At 30.6% G+C, this 17,902-nt stretch overlaps 1 protein-coding gene across 1 annotated transcript; it reads left to right on the top strand.

Annotated features, from left to right (window-relative positions):
- Positions 1–3,201: 3,201 nt before the first annotated feature.
- Positions 3,202–4,498, top strand: LOC133809889 (mitogen-activated protein kinase kinase kinase 20-like). Its single transcript, XM_062245983.1, has one exon. It carries the CDS (start codon positions 3,294–3,296, stop codon positions 4,314–4,316), a length of 1,023 nt encoding a protein of 340 aa, XP_062101967.1. The 5' UTR covers positions 3,202–3,293; the 3' UTR covers positions 4,317–4,498.
- Positions 4,499–17,902: the final 13,404 nt, after the last annotated feature.

Raw genomic sequence — 17,902 nt, 5'->3', positions numbered from 1 at the left:
TTATTTTAAAACACAATAATATATAATATTTTAGTGAATAATTTGAGCCTATATCACTATTCATATATATGTGTATGCTTACGCTGATATCATGCCTTTCAGCCAAGGCTCCACCCCACCAAGATATTTTCAGATGTAACTATTAGACTGCTGATTTATTGTCATCATTATTTAATGTACTTCTCACTTACATATATATATATATTTATATCATTTTTGGTGAATATAATGATGGGTGATTTCACAACTCCCCGTTTAGGGGACTCAGGGCACACATCCCATCATCTATTTTATAACTGGTTTTATATATTTAAATTTAATTTATATTGGTTTTTAATCAATTTAAATTAAAGTACATGAATTTAAAAAATGTATGTTAAATTTAAAACTAAATAATTAAAATTAAACTCAAAATACATAATAAAATTTGTCTCCAAAATATAAGAGGAGAAAATTCGAAGTCTCCTATATATTAATTTGTTATAGGCTAGCAATTACCACAACCCAAACTTTGGGGACCTTTGGAGAAAATTTAAAATGAAATTCAAATTTTTAACATTAGCGTATCATTTAATAAATTAAACAGCAATATAATTTTAAAACTTATTAGCTTATAATAACAAAAGAAATTATTTTAAGAATATATTGTTTGTTTGGTAAGAAATGATACAATCATTAATTTAAATTAAAAATGAAAAAAAATCATTTTGTTTTTTTTAATTACACTGAACAGACTCACTACAGTGAATATTAAAAAAAAATAAGAAGAGACCTAATTTTTTTATTTTTTTACTAACATATATTTTTTAAAATATATTAATATCTATACTATAAAAACGAGGCTCCTATATTTGAACGTCTTTAGGTAAGGCCGGATATAACAACTTTGTTTGGCTAAGTTTAAACTTGTAGTTTAACTTATGAAAAAATATTTTTCCAATAAATCACATTTTGTAACTTCTTAAAAAATAGTTATAAAAGTAAAAAGTTCTTTTTATTGGAAAACTTAATCAAACATACTTGTACAACTCAATACACATAAAAATATTTTGAAAAGCTATGTCAACCACACTTTATTTATATAACACCGATATAAGAATTCATAATTACTATACCATTTATTTGTGTTATTAATTTTTGATATTTATTTGGATGACTCTATTTGACCCAAACTTTCTATTAATTATTAGTTGATTATAATTATTCAGCAATAATTAGCGTTTATATAATTTTCAGTTAGTTAAACCCACATGCAATTAAATACAAACTCTACCAAGCTAAAGAGCACGTTTTATTTTTTCCACTTTCTTTGGCCAACCACAAATGAAATTTTCTCCTACATTTTTGGTTTCATGGGTCGGTCATCCATTTCTCGGCAATTTATTTATTATTACCATTTTCAAATAATACATAAATACATATATAAAATAATGAAAAGGAAATAATAAAATTCACTAAAAACCGAGTTAAAAGTAATTTGTTAGAGAAAGAGTAACTATCAGTGAGTTTAGATAGATGCACATGTATTTAATGTTTTTGTCGGTTTTTACTCCATTTCTTTTTACCAAAGAAGGCTCGGAATAAAGGATCTTATGCCCATCTTAGTTGAGCTGTTCACACCAAGGAAGTTATATAAAAAACATGTGTTGCTCATGCTGGCACCCCCATCAAATAATTGCACACACACACACACACACATATATATATATATATAAATAGAGGAATTCTTCTGCAGGTATTCACTTTAAGCCTTATCGGTAGGACTTTCAGTGTTCTTGATATGTGAATAGTTTTCAGCGTGATTTTTTTTTTTATGACCGTATATATTGTAGCTATCTAGAGCATCTTGCAATTTTTCAGAAAATTTTGAATAATTTACAGTATCGAAAACTAGGTTCAAACATGTTGCTGCACGCGTGACTAATTTTTTTTATGCGAGTGAAAATCAACATATTTGAACCTACTTTTCGGTATTGTAAATTATTTAGAATTTTCTGAAAGTTTGTAGGATGCTCTAAATAGCTACAATATACACGGTCATAAAAAAAATCGCGCCGAAAACTGTTCACAGGTCGAGAAACACTGAGAGCCCCACCGGTAGGGCTTAAGTAAAGCCCCTATAGAAGAATAGTCCTATAAATATATACTGACTGAAATGTTAAGAAGCAGCTACCCAACACCACAAAGAGATGATATACTGTTTTTGGTGCAATCTAATATAAGATCCCGCACATTTGAAATTGCAAACTAACCATAAAGTGTCACCTCATATAGTATTGGACACCTTTGAGGTGCTAAATAACAATACATATGTGTATATATTAATTAAAATAAGGAGCCTTAATCTTATTATTAAATTTGTGGGGTATTTGTTAAAGACACATGAAGCCACACTTTTCATATTTTTGTCCCTAAAACAGCTACAATCTATGGTTATTATTCTTTCTTTTTCTTCAAGTAACAAATAAGATTAAGATACAATCTCCTAATTATACTTTGAGAGATAATAGAAAATTTAGGGTTTAAGGGGTTGTAGAGAGGTATATATTTTGTTACACGCCAATGCACGTTTATGGACTGTTATTTATTTTTTAATAAAGAAATGATAATAATGTTATTAAAAGGAAACATCGTAGTTTGTCTTTTACTTAATTAAAATAAATTAGTGTTTTTTTTAAGTGAACAAAATCCTATTGAAGATTCACCAACCATGGTACATATAATGGAAATCCCATGAAACAGTTTAATATGGTAATTAATATTAATATACAATTTATCAAATTTAGATTAGCATATGAATCTTATGGAAAAATAAATTAGTTTTTAAAAAAAAAAGATAACTATTACTTGTTTTTTTTTTGGTTGACATATAGGGAAACTATTAGTTGGATCTATCACCACATAAATCTTATTATATTTGAAATTTAAATATATAAAAGAGATTAAAAAAAAATCAAAGGGAAAAATCAACCATATCAAACACGTTTCTGTTAATTGCGCCAAAATTTGGAAAATCGTCAAAGAGGAAAGTATCCTTGAAAATCACGTGCTTTTATTGTAGAGCCTAAATTGAATCCCCACTAACTAAAAACTTTCATTTAAAAAAATATTTAATATATATATATATTTTTAAAATTAAATTAAATTAAAAAAACTTTCGTATATATATATGAGAACATGGCCGCTCATTTTGTTAGCTGTGTGTGTTGTTGTGACTTGTTACCTTTCGAGCCGCATAAAGACTCTCTCTTTTGCTTATCTCTCAAACTCTCTCTCTTTCTCCAGTACCATCAATGGAGTGGGTTCGTGGAGAACAAATTGGCCGTGGAAGCTTCGCCACAATCAGTAAGACAAAACCCAGAAAAGGTTCGCCATTAATGGCTGTCAAATCGTCTAAAGCTTTCGAAACTCTGGAGAACGAAAAGCGAGTGCTCGACAGAATCGGAACTTGCTCACAAATCATTAAGTGCTATGGGGTAGATAAGAGTGTCGAGAACGGCGAGTGTTTTCATAATCTACTGTTGGAGTACGCCTCTGGTGGCAGCTTATCCGACCTGGTCAAGATCCACGGCGGTCGATTGCCGGAACCCGAAATCAGAAGGCACACTAGGTCCATTCTCAAAGGGCTTTCTTTCATTCACTCCAAGGGTTTTGTTCATTGCGATATAAAGCTTCAGAATATTCTCATGTTCGATAATGGAACTGCTAAGATCGCTGATTTTGGATTAGCTAAAGAGATTTCTACTTCGTCCCAAACAGAGCCGTTAACACTCAGAGGCACTCCTCTGTATTTGGCTCCTGAGTCAGTAAAAGACAATGAGTACGAGTGCCCTTCGGATATTTGGGCTCTGGGCTGCGCCGTCGTCGAGATGGTGACCGGAAAGCCGGTCTGGAATTACACACAGGAACCGAATATTTGGGCTTTGTTACTTCGAATTGGAGGAGAGGAGGTTCCAGAGATTCCAAGCGAGTTGTCAGAAGAAGGTAAAGATTTTCTATCAAAGTCTTTGATTAAAGATTCGAAGAAGAGATGGACGGCTGAGATGCTTTTGAATCACTCCTTCGTTTGTGGAGGCGATGATGAGTCTGATAACACTGTTATATTGGAAGAATCATCTCCGAGGTGCCCTTTGGATTTCCCTACCTGGGAGCCTAATTCACCAAAGTTTTCTCCTGATTCGTTTAATGGGTTCGAATTCTCTTCTTCTTCTTCTTCAAATTGCTTTACTTCGCCGGAAAATCGCCTCCGGCAACTGGTATCCGGCGATTCAGCCAATTGGTCATTTTCAGAGAGTTGGGTCAGAGTTAGAAACTGAAAATCTCTGCTGATATTTTTTCTTTTTTGTTATTTTTTGTAAATATTAGTGACACAGACCAGATTTTTTTAGTTCGTCTGATCTGAATGAGGTTGATTTTTATAAATTAAATATTATTGTACATTAAAACAAAATTTTTGATTGAGTTATAATATATCAAAGAATTTTATTTTTCGGCGAAATATTTTCGTTTGATTTTTTGTTGGTTATAAATTCCAAAATCTTAAATTAATTTTCACGGTGTGCTAACAGCTCGAAAATGACGCATTGTGGCTCAACTTATTTGGACTCGAAAAGTAGTTGAAGAGCCAATTCAAATAAAAATATACTTATAATTTGACTCTTGAAAATTTGATTTCTTATTCAATAATAAAATTTAGAGTATATACCATTTTTCTTTCTTTTAAATGTCAAATATTACACCAAAATTAAGCTTAATGGTCAATTTGATATTATTATAAAAAAATATAGGGTTGTAAGTTAGTATTTAACTAGAACATATAAAAGTTAAAAGTAATATTACTATAAATAAAAATATAGAAGTTTATTTAAACAAAACACAAAAGATTAATGTGATATATGCATTAAAATTTATTATTACTATATGACCATTTTGCTTTTGTATACGAAATTCATTATGTATTCAATCAATTTCCTTTTTGAATTTTTATTTTTTTTCTTTTAACTATGATTAAAAAACTAATGAGAGGTACCTAACCAATCATTTGCTAAATGAAATAAGTAAATAATATATTATGTGGTATATAATATTTAAATATGCATTATTCTTTTAAAAAAAATTACGGGCTTGGACTTTAATTACTATATACTTTTTTTTTAATTAAGATTAAAAACTAGTAAAAGGTAAATAATATACAATACAATCATTAGATTAGTTAGATGGGAAAGAATATGCTTCAAATGACTTTTTTTTTTGTGGTATATAATATTTCCATTTTTTCTAACTTTATGGGCTTATTATTATTAAATTATAAGTCGTCAAGTTTGGTGGACATGTGGGTTTCTTTACTCAAAATCTAAACTAAAGCAAAACTATAAAATAGAAAATAGATCATAAGACTTCGAAAAATCACGAGTTAAGATCTGCATCATATGATTAATCACATCACAATACACAACCTGTTCCTCAGTGTATTATAAATTTATATATATATATATATATCTTTTTTGAGATATATTTTGTAGGATATTTATGTGCTAGCTAGTAGAGTTTACAGCACACACACTCTCAATCCCCACTATATAATCAAAATCAACTAGTTGTGTTACATATATACACAACTCACCAAGATCTCTTTAATTTTAAATATCTATATACACGATCACAATAGTGCTATTTGAGTTGACTTAGTTCGATTTAATGTTACTGTTTAGATTTTTTTTAAAAAAATCTAAAAAGGTTTTCAATTTTATACACGTTTATCTTTATCTACAAATCTAGCTACCTAAGATTAAAAAGTAGATTGATCTGTTGAAAATTCAGTATAATCTTTCTATTAATTTATTTTCTTATTTTAGGATGTCTCACATTTCTCTTTTGGACACAACTGCCGACGCTATGAATCTCCACTTTTAAAATTATTTGTTTTTTCTAATTATATAGTTCTGTTAAAAGTACCACAAGATATACAAGGATATAAATTTATAATATATATCCATATATATAAATATATATTTTTTAAAATAATAAAAAGATAAAGGAAATCATTTGTGTATCATATTTTAGATTAGGTTAAGAGATTTTCTTTCTGATGAAATCTCTTGATTTTTTTTTTCATATATCTTTATTATCATTGAGTGATGATAAGTACTATTTATATTTAGATATTTTGTTCATGTAAAATTAAGCCTTCTGATTTTTAGGCTAGTAATATTTGAAGATCAATAAAAAACTATGTCGTTTTTGCCAGAACAGCAAAAGAGAATGTCATGTGACTCGAGTGTCATTTTCCATGGAGTACCCTACTTATTTCTCAATGAAAATCACGTGTTGAGTTGTCGTTTTTTTGTATAATAAATGGCATATAGTTTATAACAAAGACATCTCGTGTCGTTTACAAATGTAACTGTAGCAAATTAAGAACTTCACACGTCTTAATTAGCTTAATTGTCGTTTCTCCTGATTGTGGTTAAAATAGTGTATGTTTTTGTTTTTTAAATGAAAAATGACATAAAATAACAGCTATCGTTTTCTTTTAAGGAAAAAACAAATTAATAATGAACGATCAGTAGTTTTTTCTCATTGAGAAATTCTTCAAACTAATAATTATATAAATGAAAAACATTTGTTTACTTAATCCTATAAATGCATTGTGTTTTTCATAGAAGACAAACATAGTAAAACTTCTTTGACATCAAACTTATTGTATTATAATTGAGAAGTTATAACTAAATAGCTGTATTGCATACAAAAATATACCTCTTAATTTTAATTTTTTAAAAAATTCCTAATAGCCAAAATTATTAACTTTAACATTAGTAACAATAAGAACTTTTTGATGATTATTATTCAAAAAATATTTATGTAAATTTGTTTGTCACGTTGATTTAATCTTTAGACTTATTACTATATCATTATATCTAATTAATCTCATAATACATAATGAGTAGAACTCAAAAATGACAATTGACTGTATATATAATTATAATTATTCATATATAGAAGTGTATTTTCTTAACAAGAGACTTAACAAATTTATGTAAAAATTAAGTAGTGTACCAATTTTAAGTGACCAACTCTCATTTATAGTTATATTTTGAATTTTTTTCTGTTTATACCCAATATTTTAATTACTATTCCTATTATATCATTTTTTTTTGTTGCTCAAACACATACAATACATTATATTTTTCCAGTAGTATTATGAGAAATGTGATAATAAAAATAAGTAATATTAAACTAAATATATTTAGTGACTATTTTTAGTTAATTAATCTTAAAAGTGAGTATTTTCCACGTTATTTCAAAATTTACAACTAATTACAATTTAGAGATTATTACTATTTATAATTGGCTCAAATTAAGACTAATTTTTTCAATAATAAAATAAATGTTATTCCTGTATAGAGGTTTTAAACTAGCGGCATTAAAAGGATATGTAAGAACTATTTCAACAATAGTACAAAGTTTAGGATAACGTTTTAATCGTGTTGAGAATTCAAGAGCTAGAGTGATTAGTTATGATTAATACGACAAGTTAAGTTTTTGGCAATTGTACAAAACGTTTATTCGAAACCCAATTTCAAAGTTTATGGTATCGGGCCAAATTTAGAAATTCTCGGCAGTCTATAGAAACAAAAAAGTATTCTTCTAAACATATTTAAATTATGGTATTTAAAAAAATATTACTAATAAATATTAGAATAAATATGATTTTTACTCTTGAACTATTACCAATACTTATTGTGCCCCCTTAACTTTTCACGTTATTTTAAATTCCCCTCAAACTATTACCGTTATTTTATTGTACACATTCTATTAGTTTTCATCCGACATAGCTAATTAAGTATTGATATGATACTTTAGGTAGTGACATGATATTTTCACGTCAAAAAAACATAATTTCAAATAAAAAATAATTAAAAAATCTTTTTTTTCTTACTTCTTTTGTATTTTTTTCTTTATTCTCCTCCATTAAAAAATTATAATTTTTTCTTAATATTTAAAATTAAATAAGAAAAAATAGAAAAAAGAAAAAAAAGGAAGTAAAAAATATATTTTAATATTAAATATCTTTTCCTATTAAAATATATATTTTTTCTTTTCTTTTTTCTATTTTTACTTATTTAATTTTAAATATTAAGAACAAATTATAATTTTTAAAGGGAGGCTAAGAAAGAAAAAAGACAAAAAAGTAAAAAAAAAAATAGATTTTATAAATTTTAAGTTATTTTATATTTTTTTAAAACTTTTGAAATAATTTTCATAATTTTTATTTATTTTTAAAAAATTTAAATATACACGTGTCAATGATGTGTCAATGTCACGTTACTGCCTTAAGTGCCAAATCATCACTTTGTTAACCATGTAGGATGAAAACTAACATAATTGACACAATAAGATAACGGTAATAGTTCGGGGAAATTTAAAATAACGCGAAAAATTCAGGAGGCACAATAAAATAGTAGTATTAGTTCAATGGACAAAAATCCTATTTATTCTAAATGTTATTATAAAAAAAAGAATATTACACAAGACACCAAACCCATAACTATGAATAATTGTTCTCTTACTCTTAGTACTGACTTGTTATCAAAGTTACAGCATATATAGAAAGTTGGAGCTTTGGTATGTCCGTTCTTGGCTTATATGGATAAAAATCTGATTTGCAACAAAATATGGTAATTTTCCTTAGCAGAATGACTTGTAGAATGTAGTTGTGTCATTAGCTGATGTTAACTATATTTGATACCTTAAGTGCCCCGACACCACATGAGATGACATTTATGATTGGTTAGCGATACTCCATAATACTTATTAAATTCAAATGTGTGGTATTCGATATTAGATTACACAATACCGATATGACACTTACTTGTGATATTGAGCACCAGTGGTTCGTACAAGTAGCATTGTACCTCGTAGCCTTGTTGGTTATGTTTTTGTTATTGGAAAGATAAATGTCTGTCTTGATCACATTGTGTGTGATGTAGTTTGATTATAGAACACATCTACAAAATATATATAACACTCCATAACTATATTTATCCCAAAATAAATACACCATGTGACATAAATAAAAAAAAAATATTTATTCATAACAACATCCCATATAGGTTTGAATTGTATACTCTTTATATATATCTAGACTAAAATTATGCAACTCATATTAATAAAATAATTAATTAAAATTATATAAAAATTTAATACAATCACAAATATAAATTTATGAAAAATTAATTAAAAAATACAATAAACTCATTTTTATATTATATGATTTGCTAATTTTTTTATTGTTGTATTGTTTATCTATGGGAAATTATATTTATTAAAAATGAGCTTTTATTTTACATAATAATAAAGGAGTTATCAGATATAGTGAATTATATTTACACTTTTTCTAAATATATATATATATATAATTCCCAATATTTTTATATTTATAATTATCAAATTATTCCTAATTTTTCTATGCTATATACTTTATTTTTATAATTAATAACCACAATTAGAGTGACTAAAAAAATATCACTTGTTTACATTTTTAGAGTTGTAGTTTATATTTATGAATATGTGGTTTACACTTCAAAGTCTACCATAAATCTGATGTGTTTTTTTTCTTTCACAAATATATGTATCCAAATGATTCAATATGTTATTATACAACACAAATACCTATATTTTTTCGTCTGGGATTCAATTCACGAAATTATGACAAAAGTTACAGTTTTGAACGAAATTTAGCGAAAAGAGATTAGCCAGCTTTATTTTTTAGTTAATATTATTTGCTAGGGCTTTATTTGATTGATTGAAAAGGGTTTATTAATTGAGACATAAAGCTTCAAAATATTCTTCTAGTTTGACAATGGAGCCACCAAGGCAAGCTTGGTGACTTGGGACTAGACAAAGAGGCATCAAGAACAGAGGAACCAAAAACAGAGCCTGGACGAGTCTGAACGACCCTGACTACTCCTTTTATACATCATTGAACGACAATAATGAGTAGGATGTAAAACGAATTTCCATTTGTGATCCAAAACATAAAAAATTACCCATTATATATGATCCAAACCTTTTTTTTTTGTTTTGAAAGTTACCCATCAGTTTAATCATTGTTTTTGAGAAAGTTGAAATGAAAACGAAGCTGAATAAATTTTAATTTTTTTAATATATATAAATAGTATTTTTCTAAATTATCTATAAATTATGCTATTTTTAAACATTTTGGACCCCGTATTTATTTGACTCTAACTATAATCAGAGCCAACCCTAGTGGTAATCGATCCATTCATAGTCTTAAAGTTTGATGAGAACTTGGTTCCTAATTCAATTGTTGCATAATAACCAATGTTATTATTTTTTTATAGGCTCGTTAGTTATAAACTTAAGTTAAATTTTATTAGTTTATAGTAATGTGACGCCCTGGATAGCCAAGACCGCTACACTGTGTCCTTATAAAGGTGCAGGACTTGCTAATCAAGTCATTTAGTGAAAAACGTGATACAGAAACCACTAATGAACTAGGGTTAAAATGTTTTGGTCTCAAAATGGTACATTTCATATAATTAAACATTTTTACACATGAGATCCCAAAAAGGAACAGCGTTCAAAATTCAGTTCGCAAAATTTCCAAAGTTTAAACAATCATTAGCCACTCTAAGGGCAAAACAAACGTTTCTGGTTCTCCTGTTCCTGTCTCCCTCTCAACCGTGGCGGCTGAGCAGCTGATTATGTACATTCTGCTCTCAGAGCTCTCCGAATCAGGGCTGATCAAGCTTGCCCTTGCTTTTACCTGCACCACGAAGCACCTGTGAGCCAAGACCCAGCAAGAAAACATATCATATTATATAACGAGCAATAATAACATTTGGATAACCCTTTAAGCATGTTCATACACTTAATATAGCACAGTAATCACAAAACATGAAGATTCAACCAAAGAATCTGCTAATCAACACTCAGCTATATAACATAACAATCCACCAATCATTAATAACAAACAAATCACATAACAATCAGGGTCGACGCCTTAGGTCGCACCCTCTGTTTACCCCACTGACTCCGGCCCGCTTAAACCGAGCTCAGTGCATAATAAGTTGTCCTCAGCTACCAGTGGCCGAGCCGCGCCCTGTACGCTAGTGTAAACTTCAACACTCTTAGGCCATTGGTTTACTGTTTACATGGCATAATACCATCCTTTCAAAGCATACAAAATATGGAACCTTTAGTCCCATTATAAATCCACAATCGGGTACAGTTTTCTTACCTTTAGTTCCCAAGTGAACTGACTACGAGCGATGCCTCTTGAGCACGATCCGATCCCCGAGCCCTAGCTTAGTATCTAGTCACAACCAAGATAAGGGATACCATCAATAATCGTAAAAGGACTTCTAGATAAAGTTCTAGTCTCCGGAACATTGAATTCCACCAAACACGGTAGTAGATTCAATCCCGAGCAGCCTAGGTAAAATTCCCATGCTTAAAGTCACAAAATTCCTTAAGGGCCGTGGCTTAAGCCACCTATGCCGCGACATAGCCCCCAAACAGAGCCCATCTAGGCTCAGAACCAGACACAGGCCGCGACCCTACTCAGACCATGCCGCGGCCCTCCCTCCATCTTCAGCATCCATCAGCTTCAGAGGGCCGCGACTCACCAAGAATTATGCCGCGCCCGACCCCTTCGAACCCAGAAAAACCTCCATTTTTGACTCTCAAACCTCACTAAAACCCATCCAAAACTATCCCAATTCCACAACTCAGTTATCACAGAGCTTCCAACACAATTCCAGCAACACATCCTAGCAATAACTTAACCTAGAGACTCACCAAAATCTCACTTCAATCTATGAAACTTAAAAAAACCTTAAAACATTAAAACCAGTCATGGAAACACTAAAGTTCAGCAATTAAACCATAAATTCGAGCTTACCTTCTTTGATGAACCAGCTTTCTAAAAGGTTTCTGAGCTAACTCCCAAGTTTCAGCTTCAATCCAACCCTTCAATATCAAAATCCATACATACCTCAAAAACCAGCCAAAAAACATAGAATTAATCACCACGCACAAAGCTTATAACTTACCTTAACTCTGATTGAACTCCTAAGCTGAAAACTGGTTTAATCCTCTAAAACTCCAACTCAATCCACTGAATTCCAGCTGAGTTTTCCCCAAGTTTTCTGTAGTGTTCTTAGAGAGAGAGAGAGAGAGGGAGATAGAGGGAAGGTCGGTTCCTTGGTTTCCACTGAGTTCTGATTTTTTATTTAGTCTATCCTTAGGTAATTAAGTTAATGCCGAGGCTCGGGGTATCGGAAACGTCCCCGAGGGCAAAATGGTAAAATTCCCCAGTATTCCCACCTAGACTTCCTAACCTCAAATATATATCTAATTATTTATTTCCATCACCCGATAACCTAAATAACCATCCAATACTTAAAATACTCCTTGACTTACCCAAAGTCAAGTATTAAGCCCCGTTGTGACTTTCCCGCTAACTAGCTCCCTAGAATCGCCTCAAGTTGCTTGCTTCAGATTCACCCACATAATAATGTGGTTCTCACAATTAAAGCATATAATCACATTTATATTCATATAATCTTACTAGCATGCTTATCATATAATCATGCATTAAGTTAATAAATTCACACATAAACCAATTATGCCCTCCCGACACACTAATCAATGCTCTTAAGCCTTATTAGTGATTTTGTGTCGTTACAAGTAATAACTTGAGTGGTGGAATTTAAAAACATTACTTTAAGTTTAAATTATTTATTTTAAGGTATGATCTTAGAAATAATTATAATTTAGATAATTATAATTATTATAGCTAGTAATTTATGAGATTTTTATTATATGATTAAATTATAATATAGTTTTAAGCTTTTATTAAAATAATGTTTAATGGTAACTTAAGAAGTATACATGTGTCATAAAAATAAGTCATAAATTATTTGAATTTAGCTAGTATGGTCGAAATTCCCTATAGAATTAATAGGTGGATTTTTCATGAATTAATTAATTAAGTAATGTAGTTAAATTGAAGAACCAAGTGGAGACTTACCTAGTCTTGGGCGTGTAGCATAAAAATAGGATAATTTTGTACTCATTTTGAACTTGCATGGATAGGTGTCACACTAGACTTGAACTAAGTGTATATGTTGAAGATAGGTTGAACCATTTTGAACTAGTTTGAATTTGAATATGCTAGGTGTAGGCGTGAGCATGAGTGTAGGGTAACTAGGGAGACTTTGACTACATATTGTTAAAAGATGAGTATGTGTGGCATTTGGAGAGTATTTTTAGCACTTTGAATAGGTAAAAATAGTAGCTGGCCAAAACTACCTAGGGGAGAGAAATCTTGAATTTTGAAAATTTGTTAAATGGAGGTGGAGTGAATTAAGGAAAGAGGTTGGGGTTGGAGTCTATATATATAGAGTTATTCCCATCACCATTTTTGACACTCAACAAAAACTTTCAAGTCTCTCATTTTCAAAATTCGTAGCTCCCAAAAGCTCTCATATTTTTGCCCCATAAACACACCATAGCCGAACCACTATAGCCTTTATAGTGCTCGTGAATTTATTTCTTCTTCTATTTTTTCTATCAAGCCTCAAACACTATTGTCCTTATAAACCCTATATCCGAAACACTAAACCCTATCAAGACAATATATATAGCCAAAATCTACTCAAGTATTAAAGCTCTTGCTGTCATTGTTGGAGATAAACATTAGAGTGAAGGCTCATGATTTCATCTTTGGTTCTAGGGTGAAGGTATGACTTTATGAGGTTTAGAATTCTTGGAAGTATAGTTTTATTATAAGTCTCTAATTTAAATCTTTTATGTCATATATAAGGTTTTGGGCTAATTCTATTAGCACAAGCAATCTCTTTTCGTCTCTTTTTCCACACTCAATGCAAGAAAAATTAGGTAATTTAGTTTATGACTTATTAAGTGATTTCTATGACCCTAACATTTCAGGTACAAAAAGAGATAAGTGTGGCTAGACCTAAGGTGTTTATAAATGTATATCAGACCTAAGTTGATGTCCGGTAGGCATGGTTGCCAAACTTGTATGACTAACCTAAGTTGATGTTAATTGCCACCCCTTTTATAAGCACTTATTTTTTTCTTATACCTATCTTGTTACCTATGATTATGACCTATGTTATGACCTAGAATATATTATGATAGTGTATGATTAGTATAAATTAACGTTGTTATGAATACTTGTATGAACTTATGGTATGTTTGTTATGACTATGTGATTATATGATTGCTTGTTTGTATTGTCCTTACTGGGCTTAGAAACTCACTCTTTATGATGTTATTGTGCAGATAATTAAAATCAAAATGGTCGGTGATGAGTGAGACCTAATAACTTAGTGATGTATTGGTGGGGACCATATAGTCGAAGAATGATCAACCAACTTATAATTTTATTTACAAAACATTTTCTTTTTAAGTTTTTTTTTTCTTTTTATTCAAATCTTGTACATATTGAAAGCAAATGAACATAAACTAACACCAAAAGTATATATATAAATATAAATATACATATATATTTATATATTCTTAGACCTTGACATGTTTTGATCCCATTAATTGATTAATTACACAAATACAATCGAATTTATGCCAAACATGTGTAATATTTATATTCTTGGTAGTTCTCAATTGCGGTGAGATGTAGTTATTTAATGATTCATTTACTAAACGATGGATAACTATGGATAAAATATGAAAAAAAATAAAGTTAAAAAAGTAATCTTTTGTAAAACACAACCAGAAGTCTGAAGGGTGTGGCCTTCAATGGTTTAACATTAAGCATAACAAAATATTAAAAATGTACGTCCAATACATAATATAATGTAACAACTAATAATATACTTATTATTTAGTGGGTAAATACTATTTTAGCCTCTGTGTTTTGCAAAATTTACCAATCGAACCCTCTGTTATAGTAAATGATAATTTAGATCATGTGTTTTGTAAAATGGAACAAAATAATAACTTGAGACTGATTTTGGTCAAATAATTTTTCAATATGACTAAAATACCCTCATATTTTTTATTTAATGAATTTTAAATATTAAAAATGAAAAAAATCATTTTAAAATTATTAAATAAAATATTATTTAATAAAAAATTTGATATAAAATTAAAAAAACAAGCAAAATTGTGAAAAAAAACTAGAACCATTTTTTCTTGTTAAATAAAAATGAAAACAAATTATGAATCTAAAATACATCGAAAATTAAATCTGAGGCTAAGCCTGTCCTAAATCTCCAATCTTCGTCTTCGTCTTCGTCTTCATCCTCTTATTCTTCTTTAATTAGGGGCTGGGTTACCAAGATTCTAACATTTTCTCACCTTCAAACAAAACCCAGAAATGATAATTGCTCCAAAGTCTATCGTTCATGACTCTTCAGAATCATCTCTGAAAATTTTGGGTTTTACAACTTCCAAATAGTAGGGCAGTTTCTAAAGACCTCCGGATCCAAACCCAGCTCTGATCCGCAACCTCAGACCTTCAGATCGACGCTCCATGTCCTCAGATCTCCAGGTTCGGCTCTAGATCCAAACCCATCTCCGACTCGCGTCCTCAGACCTTTAGATCGATGCCCCATGTCCTCAGATCTCCGGGTCCGACCTCGACTCTTTTAGATATGCGCCGAGCTTCTCAATTCCATATCTGTGCCAAGCTTCTCAACCAGTTGGGATTCTGTTGCAAGATCTTCCACACACATAGCATTTGTTCGAGAGATTCTCCCTGTTAATCCACAAGCTCCGATAGGTAGCAGAGACCCTCCCCATGATTGAAAGCAAGTAGTAGTAGTGAAAAAGGAGAGAGACAAATGTGAAGAATGTGGTGCCTGAAAACACCAAACAAGAAACCATAAAACTTAACAAGAACAAAGAAAATGGTAGCCAAAACAGAGAACACAAATATACACAACACAACAAATTACGTGGTTCACCACAATGATTGTGCCTACATCCATGGGAGAGAATAACTAGTTGGCTTGGAACTTTATTAATGAAACTTTGAGTACAGATTACAAAAGAATACAATCTTAGCCTTAGAACATCAATGGTTTCTTGCATCGAATACAAAAACAGTAGACAAAAATATAGAAGAAAGGTTTAGAACTTGGGTTCTCTCATCTGAACTTTCTTCTCTTCTCTTGCTGAAATTTCTTCTTATCTGAAAAAAGAGATTGCAGCCTTCCTTTTATAACTAAGAGATGCTGACTTGGACCAATCTTGAGAGTAACTGTTTTTACTACCAACAATAATAGAACATAAGTGAGTTTAAGTGAGCTGAACCCAACAAATTCCACTTGGTTTAATTCACTTAAATGAATCTGAATGAGTAACTATAGCTAGGCTGACTATTCTCTAATTCCAATGAATAAGTCTCAGTAAGAGACTTAACAACTTTCAACACATAGCAAGTTTAGACAATGTCTAAACTTTTCTGTAGTGACACTTTAAGTAAAGATATCGGCTGGATTGTCATGAGTGCTAATTTTCTTGACAAAAAAATGTTTGGACTGAATGATATCTCTAATAAAATGTAGTTTGATGTCTATGTGTTTAGACCTCTCATGAAACATAGGATTCTTCATAAGATGTAGGACACTTTGATTATCACAATGAACTGTGATATCACCCGATTTAAATCCTAGTTCTTCAGTTAATCCTCTGAGCCAAATTGCCACTTTAATTGCTTCTATAGCTGCCATGCATTCGGCCTCTGTAGATGACAGTGCAACAACCTTTTGTAAGTTTGATTTTTAGCTGATACAACTTCCAAGAGCTGTGAAGACATAAATTGTTAGAGACCTTCGAGTGTCAATGTTTCTAGGAAAGTCTGAGTCAACAAAGCCTGTTACTTCTTCATTAAATTGACTCTCATTTCTGAACACCAAACCTGTGTCCAGTGTTCCCTTAATGTATCTCATAACCCACTTGACAGCATCCCAATGCTTAGCTCCTGGATTGGAAATGTATCGGCTAACAACACTCATAGAGTGAGCCAAATCTATCCTTATGCAAACCATAGAGTACATTAAGCTACCAACACAACTAGCATAGAGAACTTTGTTCATGTACTCTCTCTCAGTATCTGTACTTGGTTATTGTTTCATTGATAGCTTGAAGTGTTGGGCAATGGGTGTAGAAAAGAAACAGCTTTGGAATTGATTATTCCAAACTTCTCCAAAACTTTATGTAAGTACCCTCTTTGAGACAAGGTAATGACATGTGGTTGAGGCCTTTTAATGTCAATACCAAGAATTTTCTTGGCTGTCCCGAGATCCTTCATCTAAAATTCCTGCTTAAGCTTTTCTTTAAGCTTATTAATTCCTGTTCTCTCCTTTTCAATAATCAAGATATCGTCAACATATAACAACAAGTAAATCTGATTATTGGAATATATAGATGGATCAATCTTATTCTTCTCATAACCAATCTTAGTCATATAATCATCAAATTTAAGATTCCATTGTCTTGGGGCTTGTCTAAGTCCATAAAGTGATTTCTTAAGTAAGCATACCTTATTTGGGTCTTCACTTTCAAATCCTTCGGGTTGATGCATGTATAGTTCTTCATCTAGACTTCCATAGAGGAAAGCAGTTCTAACATCCATTTAGTCCACCTCTAGATTGAACTTTGCAGCCTTTGACATCATTACTCTAATCGAAGTTTGCTTGACCATTGGTGAGAATATCTCATTGAAATCTATGCCTTCTTGTTGTGTGAAACCCTTAGCTACTAATCTTGCTCTGAACTTTGTACTTTCAACTCCTGCAATGTCCTCCCTTTTCTTGAAAATCCACTTGCAGCCTACAAGTTTTTTCTTTTCTAGTTTGTCTCCTAACACCCAGGTGTTGTTCTTTTG

Source organism: Humulus lupulus, chromosome 1, assembly GCF_963169125.1.
Source record: "Humulus lupulus chromosome 1, drHumLupu1.1, whole genome shotgun sequence".
In the NCBI taxonomy this organism is placed as follows: Eukaryota; Viridiplantae; Streptophyta; class Magnoliopsida; order Rosales; family Cannabaceae; genus Humulus; species Humulus lupulus.
The sequence above is the reverse complement of the archived record's forward strand: the minus strand, read 5'-3'. Positions and strand labels throughout refer to the sequence as shown.